The following is an 11,031-nucleotide window of genomic DNA, read 5'->3' as shown; positions in this document are numbered from 1 at the left end:
TTTAGTGCTGCAGGGGGTGCTGGTCTCTATGGCTATCACTTGCAGCTTACAGTGACATGAGACCCTGCAGTGTAAATAAGTCATCTGCCCCCATATAATATATCCTCTGTGTATAGTGCTGCAGGGGGTGCTGTCTCTAAGGTTATCACTTGCAGCTTACAGTGACATGAGACCCTGCATTGTAAATAAGTCATCTGACCCCCATATAATATAACCTCTGGGTATAGTGCTGCAGGGGGTGTTGGTCTCTATGGCTATCACTTGCAGCTTACAGTGACACGAGACCCTGCATTGTAAATAAGTCATCTGCCCCCATATAATATATCCTCTGTGTATAGTGCTGCAGGGGGTGCTGGTCTCTATAGCTATCACTTGCAGCTTACAGTGACATGAGACCCTGCATTGTAAATAAGTCATCTGACCCCCATATAATATATCCTCTGTGTATAGTGCTGCAAGGGGTGCTGGTCTCTATGGCTATCACTTACAGTGACATGAGACCCTGCATTGTAAATAAGTCATCTGACCCATATAACATATCCTCTGTGTATAGAGCTGCAGGGGGTGCTGGTCTCTATGGCTATCACTTGCAGCTTACAGTGACCGTGCATTGTATATAAGTCATCTGACCCCCATATAATATAACCGCTGTGTATAGTGCTGCAGGGGGTGTTGGTCTGTATGGCTATCACTTGCAGCTTACAGTGACATGAGACCCTGCATTGTAAATAAGTCACCTGCACCCATATAATATATCCTCTGTGTATAGTGCTGCAGGGGGTGCTGGTCTCTATGGCTATCACAGCGACATGAGACCCTGCATTGTAAATAAGTCATCTGCCCCCCCATATAATATATCCTCTGTGTATAGTGCTGCAGGGGGTGCTGGTCTCTATGGCTATCACTTGCAGCTTACAGTGACATGAGACCCTGCAGTGTAAATAAGTCATCTGCCCCCATATAATATATCCTCTGTGTATAGTGCTGCAGGGGGTGCTGTCTCTAAGGTTATCACTTGCAGCTTACAGTGACATGAGACCCTGCATTGTAAATAAGTCATCTGCCTCCCATATAATATATCCTCTGTGTATAGTGCTGCAGGGGGTGCTGGTCTCTATAGCTATCACTTGCAGCTTACAGTGACATGAGACCATGCATTGTAAATAAGTAATCTGCCCTATATCATATATCCTCTGTGTATAGTGCTGTAGGGGGTGCAGAATTATTAGGCAAATGAGTATTTTGACCACATCATCCTCTTTATGCATGTTGTCTTACTCCAAGCTGTATAGGCTCGAAAGCCTACTACCAATTAAGCATATTAGGTGATGTGCATCTCTGTAATGAGAAGGGGTGTGGTCTAATGACATCAACACCCTATATCAGGTGTGCATAATTATTAGGCAACTTCCTTTCCTTTGGCAAAATGGGTCAAAAAAAGGACTTGACAGGCTCAGAAAAGTAAAAAATAGTGAGATATCTTGCAGAGGGATGCAGCACTCTTAAAATTGCAAAGCTTCTGAAGCGTGATCATCGAACAATCAAGCGTTTCATTCAAAATAGTCAACAGGGTCGCAAGAAGCGTGTGGAGAAACCAAGGCGCAAAATAACTGCCCATGAACTGAGAAAAGTCAAGCGTGCAGCTGCCAAGATGCCACTTGCCACCAGTTTGGCCATATTTCAGAGCTGCAACATCACTGGAGTGCCCAAAAGCACAAGGTGTGCAATACTCAGAGACATGGCCAAGGTAAGAAAGGCTGAAAGACGACCACCACTGAACAAGACACACAAGCTGAAACGTCAAGACTGGGCCAAGAAATATCTCAAGACTGATTTTTCTAAGGTTTTATGGACTGATGAAATGAGAGTGAGTCTTGATGGGCCAGATGGATGGGCCCGTGGCTGGATTGGTAAAGGGCAGAGAGCTCCAGTCCGACTCAGACGCCAGCAAGGTGGAGGTGGAGTACTGGTTTGGGCTGGTATCATCAAAGATGATCTTGTGGGGCCTTTTCGGGTTGAGGATGGAGTGAAGCTCAACTCCCAGTCCTACTGCCAGTTTCTGGAAGACACCTTCTTCAAGCAGTGGTACAGGAAGAAGTCTGTATCCTTCAAGAAAAACATGATTTTCATGCAGGACAATGCTCCATCACACGCGTCCAAGTACTCCACAGCGTGGCTGGCAAGAAAGGGTATAAAAGAAGAAAATGTAATGACATGGCCTCCTTGTTCACCTGATCTGAACCCCATTGAGAACCTGTGGTCCATCATCAAATGTGAGATTTACAAGGAGGGAAAACAGTACACCTCTCTGAACAGTGTCTGGGAGGCTGTGGTTGCTGCTGCACGCAATGTTGATGGTGAACAGATAAAAACACTGACAGAATCCATGGATGGCAGGCTTTTGAGTGTCCTTGCAAAGAAAGGTGGCTATATTGGTCACTGATTTGTTTTTGTTTTGTTTTTGAATGTCAGAAATGTATATTTGTGAATGTTGAGATGTTATATTGGTTTCACTGGTAAAAATAAATAATTGAAATTGGTATATACAGGGAGTGCAGAATTATTAGGCAAATGAGTATTTTGACCACATCATCCTCTTTATGCATGTTGTCTTACTCCAAGCTGTATAGGCTCGAAAGCCTACTACCAATTAAGCATATTAGGTGATGTGCATCTCTGTAATGAGAAGGGGTGTGGTCTAATGACATCAACACCCTATATCAGGTGTGCATAATTATTAGGCAACTTCCTTTCCTTTGGCAAAATGGGTCAAAAGAAGGACTTGACAGGCTCAGAAAAGTCAAAAATAGTGAGATATCTTGCAGAGGGATGCAGCACTCTTAAAATTGCAAAGCTTCTGAAGCGTGATCATCGAACAATCAAGCGTTTTATTCAAAATAGTCAACAGGGTCACAAGAAGCGTGTGGAAAAACCAAGGCGCAAAATAACTGCCCATGAACTGAGAAAAGTCAAGCGTGCAGCTGTCAAGATGCCACTTGCCACCAGTTTGGCCATATTTCAGAGCTGCAACATCACTGGAGTGCCCAAAAGCACATGGTGTGCAATACTCAGAGACATGGCCAAGGTAAGAAAGGCTGAAAGACGACCAACACTGAACAAGACACACAAGCTGAAACGTCAAGACTGGGCCAAGAAATATCTCAAGACTGATTTTTCTAAGGTTTTATGGACTGATGAAATGAGAGTGAGTCTTGATGGGCCAGATGGATGGGCCCGTGGCTGGATTGGTAAAGGGCAGAGAGCTCCAGTCCGACTCAGACGCCAGCAAGGTGGAGGTGGAGTACTGGTTTGGGCTGGTATCATCAAAGATGAGCTTGTGGGGCCTTTTCGGGTTGAGGATGGAGTCAAGCTCAACTCCCAGTCCTACTGCCAGTTTCTGGAAGACACCTTCTTCAAGCAGTGGTACAGGAAGAAGTCTGCATCCTTCAAGAAAAACATGATTTTCATGCAGGACAATGCTCCATCACACGCGTCCAAGTACTCCACAGCGTGGCTGGCAAGAAAGGGTATAAAAGAAGAAAATCTAATGACATGGCCTCCTTGTTCACCTGATCTGAACCCCATTGAGAACCTGTGGTCCATCATCAAATGTGAGATTTACAAGGAGGGAAAACAGTACACCTCTCTGAACAGTGTCTGGGAGGCTGTGGTTGCTGCTGCACGCAATGTTGATGGTGAACAGATCAAAACACTGACAGAATCCATTGATGGCAGGCTTTTGAGTGTCCTTGCAAAGAAAGGTGGCTATATTGGTCACTGATTTGTTTTTGTTTTGTTTTTGAATGTCAGAAATGTATATTTGTGAATGTTGAGATGTTATATTGGTTTCACTGGTAAAAATAAATAATTGAAATGGGTATATATTTGTTTTTTGTTAAGTTGCCTAATAATTATGCACAGTAATAGTCACCTGCACACACAGATATCCCCCTAAAATAGCTATAACTAAAAACAAACTAAAAACTACTTCCAAAACTATTCAGCTTTGATATTAATGAGTTTTTTGGGTTCATTGAGAACATGGTTGTTGTTCAATAATAAAATTAATCCTCAAAAATACAACTTGCCTAATAATTCTGCACTCCCTGTATTTGTTTTTTGTTAAGTTGCCTAATAATTATGCACAGTAATAGTCACCTGCACACACAGATATCCCCCTAAAATAGCTATAACTAAAAACAAACTAAAAACTACTTCCAAAACTATTCAGCTTTGATATTAATGAGTTTTTTGGGTTCATTGAGAACATGGTTGTTGTTCAATAATAAAATTAATCCTCAAAAATACAACTTGCCTAATAATTCTGCACTCCCTGTATATGGCTATCACTTGCAGCTTACAGTGACATGAGACCCTGCATTGTAAATAAGTAATCTGCCCCCATATAATATATCCTCTGTGTATAGTGCTGCAGGGGGTGCTGGTCTCTATGGCTATCACTTGCAGCTTACAGTGACACGAGACCCTGCATTGTAAAGAAGTAATCTGCCCCCATATAATATATCCTCTGTGTATAGTGCTGCAGGGGGTGCTGGTCTCTATGGCTATCACTTGCAGCTTACAGTGACATGAGACCCTGCATTGTAAATAAGTCATCTGCCCCCATATAATATATCCTCTGTGTATAGAGCTGCAGGGGGTGCTGGTCTCTATGGCTATCACTTGCAGCTTACAGTGACCGTGCATTGTAAATAAGTAATCTTCCCCCACATAATATATCCTCTGTGTATAGTGCTGCAGGGGGTGCTGGTTTTTATGGCTATCACTTGCAGCTTACAGTGACACGAGACCCTGCATTGTAAATAAGTCATCTGCCCCATATAATATATCCTCTGTGTATAGTGCTGTAGGGGGTGCTGGTCTCTATGGCTATCACTTGCAGCTTACAGTGACATGAGACCCTACATTGTAAATAAGTCACCTGCACCCATATAATATATCCTCTGTGTATAGTGCTGCAGGGGGTGCTGGTCTCTATGGCTATCACTTGCAGCTTACAGTGACATGAGACCCTGCATTGTAAATAAGTCATCTGCCCCCCCATATAATATATCCTCTGTGTATAGTGCTGCAGGGGGTGCTGGTCTCTATGGCTATCACTTGCAGCTTACAGTGACATGAGACCCTGCATTGTAAATAAGTCACCTGCACCCATATAATATATCCTCTGTGTATAGTGCTGCAGGGGGTGCTGGTCTCTATGGCTATCACTTACAGCTTACAGTGACATGAGACCCTGCATTGTAAATAAGTCATCTGCCCCCCCCATATAATATATCCTCTGTGTATAGTGCTGCAGGGGGTGCTGTCTCTAAGGTTATCACTTGCAGCTTACAGTGACATGAGACCCTGCATTGTAAATAAGTCATCTGACCCCCATATAATATAACCTCTGGGTATAGTGCTGCAGGGGGTGCTGGTCTGTATGGCTATCACTTGCAGCTTACAGTGACATGAGACCCTGCATTGTAAATAAGTCATCTGCCCCCCCATATAATATATCCTCTGTGTATAGTGCTGCAGGGGGTGCTGTCTCTAAGGTTATCACTTGCGGCTTACAGTGACATGAGACCCTGCACTGTAAATAAGTCATCTGCCCCATATAATAAATCCTCTGTGTATAGTGCTGCAGGGGGTGCTGGTCTCTATAGCTATCACTTGCAGCTTACAGTGACATGAGACCCTGCATTGTAAATAAGTCATCCGCCCCTCATATAATATATCCTCTGTGTATAGTGCTGCAGGGGGTACTGGTCTCTATGGCTATCACTTGCAACTTACAGTGACATGAGACCCTGCATTATAAATAAGTAATCTGAACCCATGTAATATATCCACTGTGTATAGTGCTGCAGGGGGTGCTGGTCTATATGGCTATCACTTGCAGCTTACAGTTACATGAGACCCTGCATTGTAAATAAGTCATCTGCCCCCATATAATATATCCTCTGTGTATAGTGCTGCAGGGGGCGCTGGTCTCTATGGCTATCACTTGCAGATTACAATGACCCTGCATTGTAAATAAGTCATCTGCCCCCATATAATATATCCTCTGTGTATAGTGCTGCAGGGGGCGCTGGTCTCTATGGCTATCACTTGCAGATTACAATGACCCTGCATTGTAAATAAGTCATCTGCCCCCATATAATATATCCTCTGTGTATAGTGCTGCAGGGGATGCTGGTCTCTATGGCTATCACTTGCAGCTTACAGTGACATGAGACCCCCTGCATTGTAAATAAGTCATCTGCCCCCATATAATATATCCTCTGTGTACTGTATAGTGCTGCAGGGGGTGCTGGTCTCTATAGCTATCACTTGCAGCTTACAGTGACATGAGACCCTGCATTGTAAATAAGTCATCTGACCCCCATATAATATATTCTTTGTGTATAGTGCTGCAGGGGTGCTGGTCTCTATGGCTATCACTTGCAGCTTACAGTGACATGAGACCCTGCATTGTAAATAAGTAATCTGCCCCCATATAATATATCCTCTGTGTATAGTGCTGCAGGGTGTGCTGGTCTCTATGGCTATCACTTGCAGCTTACAGTGACATGAGACCCTTCAGTCTAAATAAGTTATCTGCCCCCCATATAATAAATCCTCTGTGTATAGTGCTGCAGGGGGTGCTGGTCTCTATGGCTATCACTTGTAGCTTACAGTGACACGAGACCCTGCATTGTAAATAAGTCATCTGCCCCCATATAATATATCCTCTGTGTATAGTGCTGCAGGGTGTGCTGGTCTCTATGGCTATCACTTGTAGCTTACAGTGACATGAGACCCTGCATTGTAAATAAGTATTCTGCCCCCATATAATATATCCTCTGTGTATAGTGCTGCAGGGGGTGCTGGTCTCTATAGCTATCACTTGCAGCTTACAGTGACATGAGACCCTGCATTGTAAATAAGTCATCTGCCCCCCATATAATATATCATCTGTGTATAGTGCTGCAGGGTGTGCTGGTCTCTATGGCTATCACTTGTAGCTTACAGTGACACGAGACCCTGCAGTGTAAATAAGTCATCTGCCCCCATATAATATATCCTCTGTGTATAGTGCTGCAGGGGGTGCTGGTCTCTATAGCTATCACTTGCAGCTTACAGTGACATGAGACCCTGCAGTCTAAATAAGTCATCTGCCCCCCATATAATATATCCTCTGTGTATAGTGCTGCAGGGGGTGCTGGTCTCTATGGCTATCACTTGCAGCTTACAGTGACATGAGACCCTGCATTGTAAATAAGTCATCTGCCCCTCCATATAATATATCCTCTGTGTATAGTGCTGCAGGGGGTGCTGGTCTCTATGGCTATCACTTGCAGCTTACAGTGACATGAGACCCTGCAGTGTAAATAAGTCATCTGCCCCTCATATAATATATCCTCTGTGTATAGTGCTGCAGGGGGTGCTGTCTCTATAGCTATCACTTGCAGCTTACAGTGACATGAGACCCTGCAGTGTAAATAAGTAATCTGCCTCTATGAGAGGTGACAGTTGCCAGATACTGAGCCCCACTAGAGCCGCTGCTGAAGAGCCTTTGTCTCTGGGCACTCACTGTGTATTACAGCATCACACACACGTATGACCGGATCACTATGGGCCAGTAGCACATATTGGGCACGTTCGGGCAGCGCTCCAAGCGAACTGGGACTCGCTTGGAGCGTTTTCCTCACACTTGCAAGTGAGATGCCTGGCGTTTTTTGAGCGCTCTGATGACGTAAGTCCCAGCGCTTCCAGCGTGCTGGAAAAGCTGGGACTTTTCAGAGCAAGCTCAGACGCTTGGCAATATGGCAGCCTCCACACACGTGTTGCTGTGGAGGCTGCCATGTTTTTATAAGCTGCAGAGGATGGACAGGTGAGGCGGATAAGTCTGACAGCAGCATTTAGAACAGGGCAAAGTGGAGATAGGCTACTTAACCTATCCCCACTTTGCCCTTTACTAAATGCTGTTGTCAGACTTATCCGGTGTTATGCAGAGAATGGTGGTTTCTTAACACACTAGCCTAACGTCCGCCCAGGCTACCTCCCACTTCTACAAACTACACCCAGGATACCTCCCACTCCTCCGAAATCCCACACAGCTACGTTGGGACAACACCGGTTTTATGCCGATAATGATTTCCCCAGCCTCTTGGCAAACATCGCAACTCTGACCCACCTTTATTCAGTGCAGGATAAGCTACAGGGGCTGAGCTGAGAGCAGCTGAATGGAGGTGGGTCAGAGTTCCGATGTTTGCGAACACTGGGGAAATCATTATCGGTATAACACCGGTGTTGTGCAACAGCTACAAGGGAGCTTAGTGAAAACTTTTGCATGCGCAGTCCATTATTGTGCAGCAGATCCCTTTGCGCATGCAAACGTTTTTTCTAAGCTCCCTTGCTTGTGACGTCACCTAGCGCCATGTCATCGCTGGGAGTGGAGCACCCCCACTAGCTCCTGAGCGCTGCCCGAACGCGGCTTGTGTGATGTATAACTGGTGGTGGCACCTCAACAAGATGATCAAGCAGGGAGCAGTGCAAGGGAAGGTACACAGGGCAGGGAGCAGTACAAGGGAAGGTACACAGGGCAGGGAGCAGTACAAGGGAAGGTTACACAGGGCAGGGAGCAGTACAAGGGAAGGTTACACAGGGCAGGGAGCAGTACAAGGGAAGGTTACACAGGGCAGGGAGCAGTACAAGGGAAGGTTACACAGGGCAGGGAGCAGTACAAGGGAAGGTTACACAGGGCAGGGAGCAGTACAAGGGAAGGTTACACAGGGCAGGGAGCAGTACAAGGGAAGGTTACACAGGGCAGGGAGCAGTACAAGGGAAGGTTACACAGGGCAGGGAGCAGTACAAGGGAAGGTTACACAGGGCAGGGAGCAGTACAAGGGAAGGTTACACAGGGCAGGGAGCAGTACAAGGGAAGGTTACACAGGGCAGGGAGCAGCACAAGGGAAGGTTACACAGGGCAGGGAGCAGTACAAGGGAAGGTTACACAGGGCAGGGAGCAGTACAAGGGAAGGTTACACAGGGCAGGGAGCAGCACAAGGGAAGGTTACACAGGGCAGGGAGCAGTACAAGGGAAGGTTACACAGGGCAGGGAGCAGTACAAGGGAAGGTTACACAGGGCAGGGAGCAGTACAAGGGAAGGTTACACAGGGCAGGGAGCAGTACAAGGGAAGGTTACACAGGGCAGGGAGCAGTACAAGGGAAGGTTACACAGGGCAGGGAGCAGTACAAGGGAAGGTTACACAGGGCAGGGAGCAGTACAAGGGAAGGTTACACAGGGCAGGGAGCAGTACAAGGGAAGGTTACACAGGGCAGGGAGCAGTACAAGGGAAGGTTACACAGGGCAGGGAGCAGTACAAGGGAAGGTTACACAGGGCAGGGAGCAGTACAAGGGAAGGTTACACAGGGCAGGGAGCAGTACAAGGGAAGGTTACACAGGGCAGGGAGCAGTACAAGGGAAGGTTACACAGGGCAGGGAGCAGTACAAGGGAAGGTTACACAGGGCAGGGAGCAGTACAAGGGAAGGTTACACAGGGCAGGGAGCAGTACAAGGGAAGGTTACACAGGGCAGGGAGCAGTACAAGGGAAGGTTACACAGGGCAGGGAGCAGTACAAGGGAAGGTTACACAGGGCAGGGAGCAGTACAAGGGAAGGTTACACAGGGCAGGGAGCAGTACAAGGGAAGGTTACACAGGGCAGGGAGCAGCACAAGGGAAGGTTACACAGGGCAGGGAGCAGCACAAGGGAAGGTTACACAGGGCAGGGAGCAGCACAAGGGAAGGTTACACAGGGCAGGGAGCAGCACAAGGGAAGGTTACACAGGGCAGGGAGCAGCACAAGGGAAGGGTACACAGGGCAGGAGCAGCACAAGGGAAGGGTACACAGGGCAGGAGCAGTACAAGGGAAGGGTACACAGGGCAGGAGCAGTACAAGGGAAGGTACACAGGGCAGGGAGCAGTACAAGGGAAGGTACACAGGGCAGGTGCAGTACAAGGGAAGGTACACAGGGCAGGTGCAGTACAAGGGAAGGTACACAGGGCAGGAGCAGTACAAGGGAAGGTACACAGGGCAGGAGCAGTACAAGGGAAGGTACACAGGGCAGGAGCAGTACACAGGGAAGGTACACAGGGAAGGTACACAGGGCAGGAGCAGTAAACAGGGAAGGTACACAGGGCAGGAAGCAGTACAAAGGAAGGTACACAGGGCTGTATATCTCCTTTATGATTTTATTATGTAACAAATGTCTGTAATAACAACACACAGATTTTATAGCCGTTTAACACTAGATTATGTGTCACTTATATGTGTTTATCACTAGATTATGTGTCACTTATATATGTGTTTAACACTAGATTATGTGTCATTTATATGTGTTTAACACTAGCTTATGTGTCACTTATATGTGTTTAACACTAGCTTATGTGTCACTTATATGCGTCTTTGTCCCATTCCCTGTAGAGTTATATAAATTATTACCTAGAGACCTGAGGGTCTGGTAATTCTCCATCATCACATCCTTATAAAGCTCTTTTTGTTCTTCAGTTAAACAGCCCCACTCCTCCTCCGAGAAATAAACTGCAACTTCATCAAACTCCATTTGTTCCTTAAAATTTAAAAAATAAATCAAACCATTAAAACAGGATTTAACTTAAAGTGTAAACCACACAGACTACACTGACCATATGGTCAGTGTGCTCACTCCCCCTGGGGTTGTGCTGTGTGTGTTGTATACAGACCATGAACAAACCCAGAGCTCAGCCAATGACCATGAACAGACCATATTGTCAGTGTGCTCAATCCCCCTGGGTTGTACTGTGTGTGTGTTGTATAAAGACCATGAATAAACCCAGAGCTCGGCCAGTGACCATGAACAGACCATATAGTCAGTCTGCTCACTCCCCCTGGGGTTGTGCTGTGTGTGTTGTATAAAGGCCATGAACAAACCCAGAGCTCGACCGATTACAATTAACAGACCATATGGTCAGTGTGCTCAATCCCCCTGGGGTTGTACTA

At 46.2% G+C, this 11,031-nt stretch overlaps 1 protein-coding gene across 3 annotated transcripts in view; it reads right to left on the bottom strand.

Moving 5' to 3' along the window:
• The window catches only part of LOC128666721 (gastrula zinc finger protein XlCGF8.2DB), a 113,863-nt gene that overhangs the window by 85,043 nt on the left and 17,789 nt on the right, over positions 1-11,031 (bottom strand). For all 3 annotated transcript variants that reach the window (XM_053721466.1, XM_053721467.1, XM_053721468.1), the window contains one exon: positions 10,495-10,621. In XM_053721466.1, coding sequence (XP_053577441.1) covers positions 10,495-10,615 — 121 coding nt within the window. In that variant the 5' untranslated portion in view covers positions 10,616-10,621. The remainder of the gene's footprint in view (positions 1-10,494; positions 10,622-11,031) is intronic.

The sequence above is a fragment of the Bombina bombina genome, chromosome 7, assembly GCF_027579735.1.
Source record: "Bombina bombina isolate aBomBom1 chromosome 7, aBomBom1.pri, whole genome shotgun sequence".
In the NCBI taxonomy this organism is placed as follows: Eukaryota; Metazoa; Chordata; class Amphibia; order Anura; family Bombinatoridae; genus Bombina; species Bombina bombina.
This window is presented reverse-complemented; position numbering and strand designations above follow the sequence as displayed.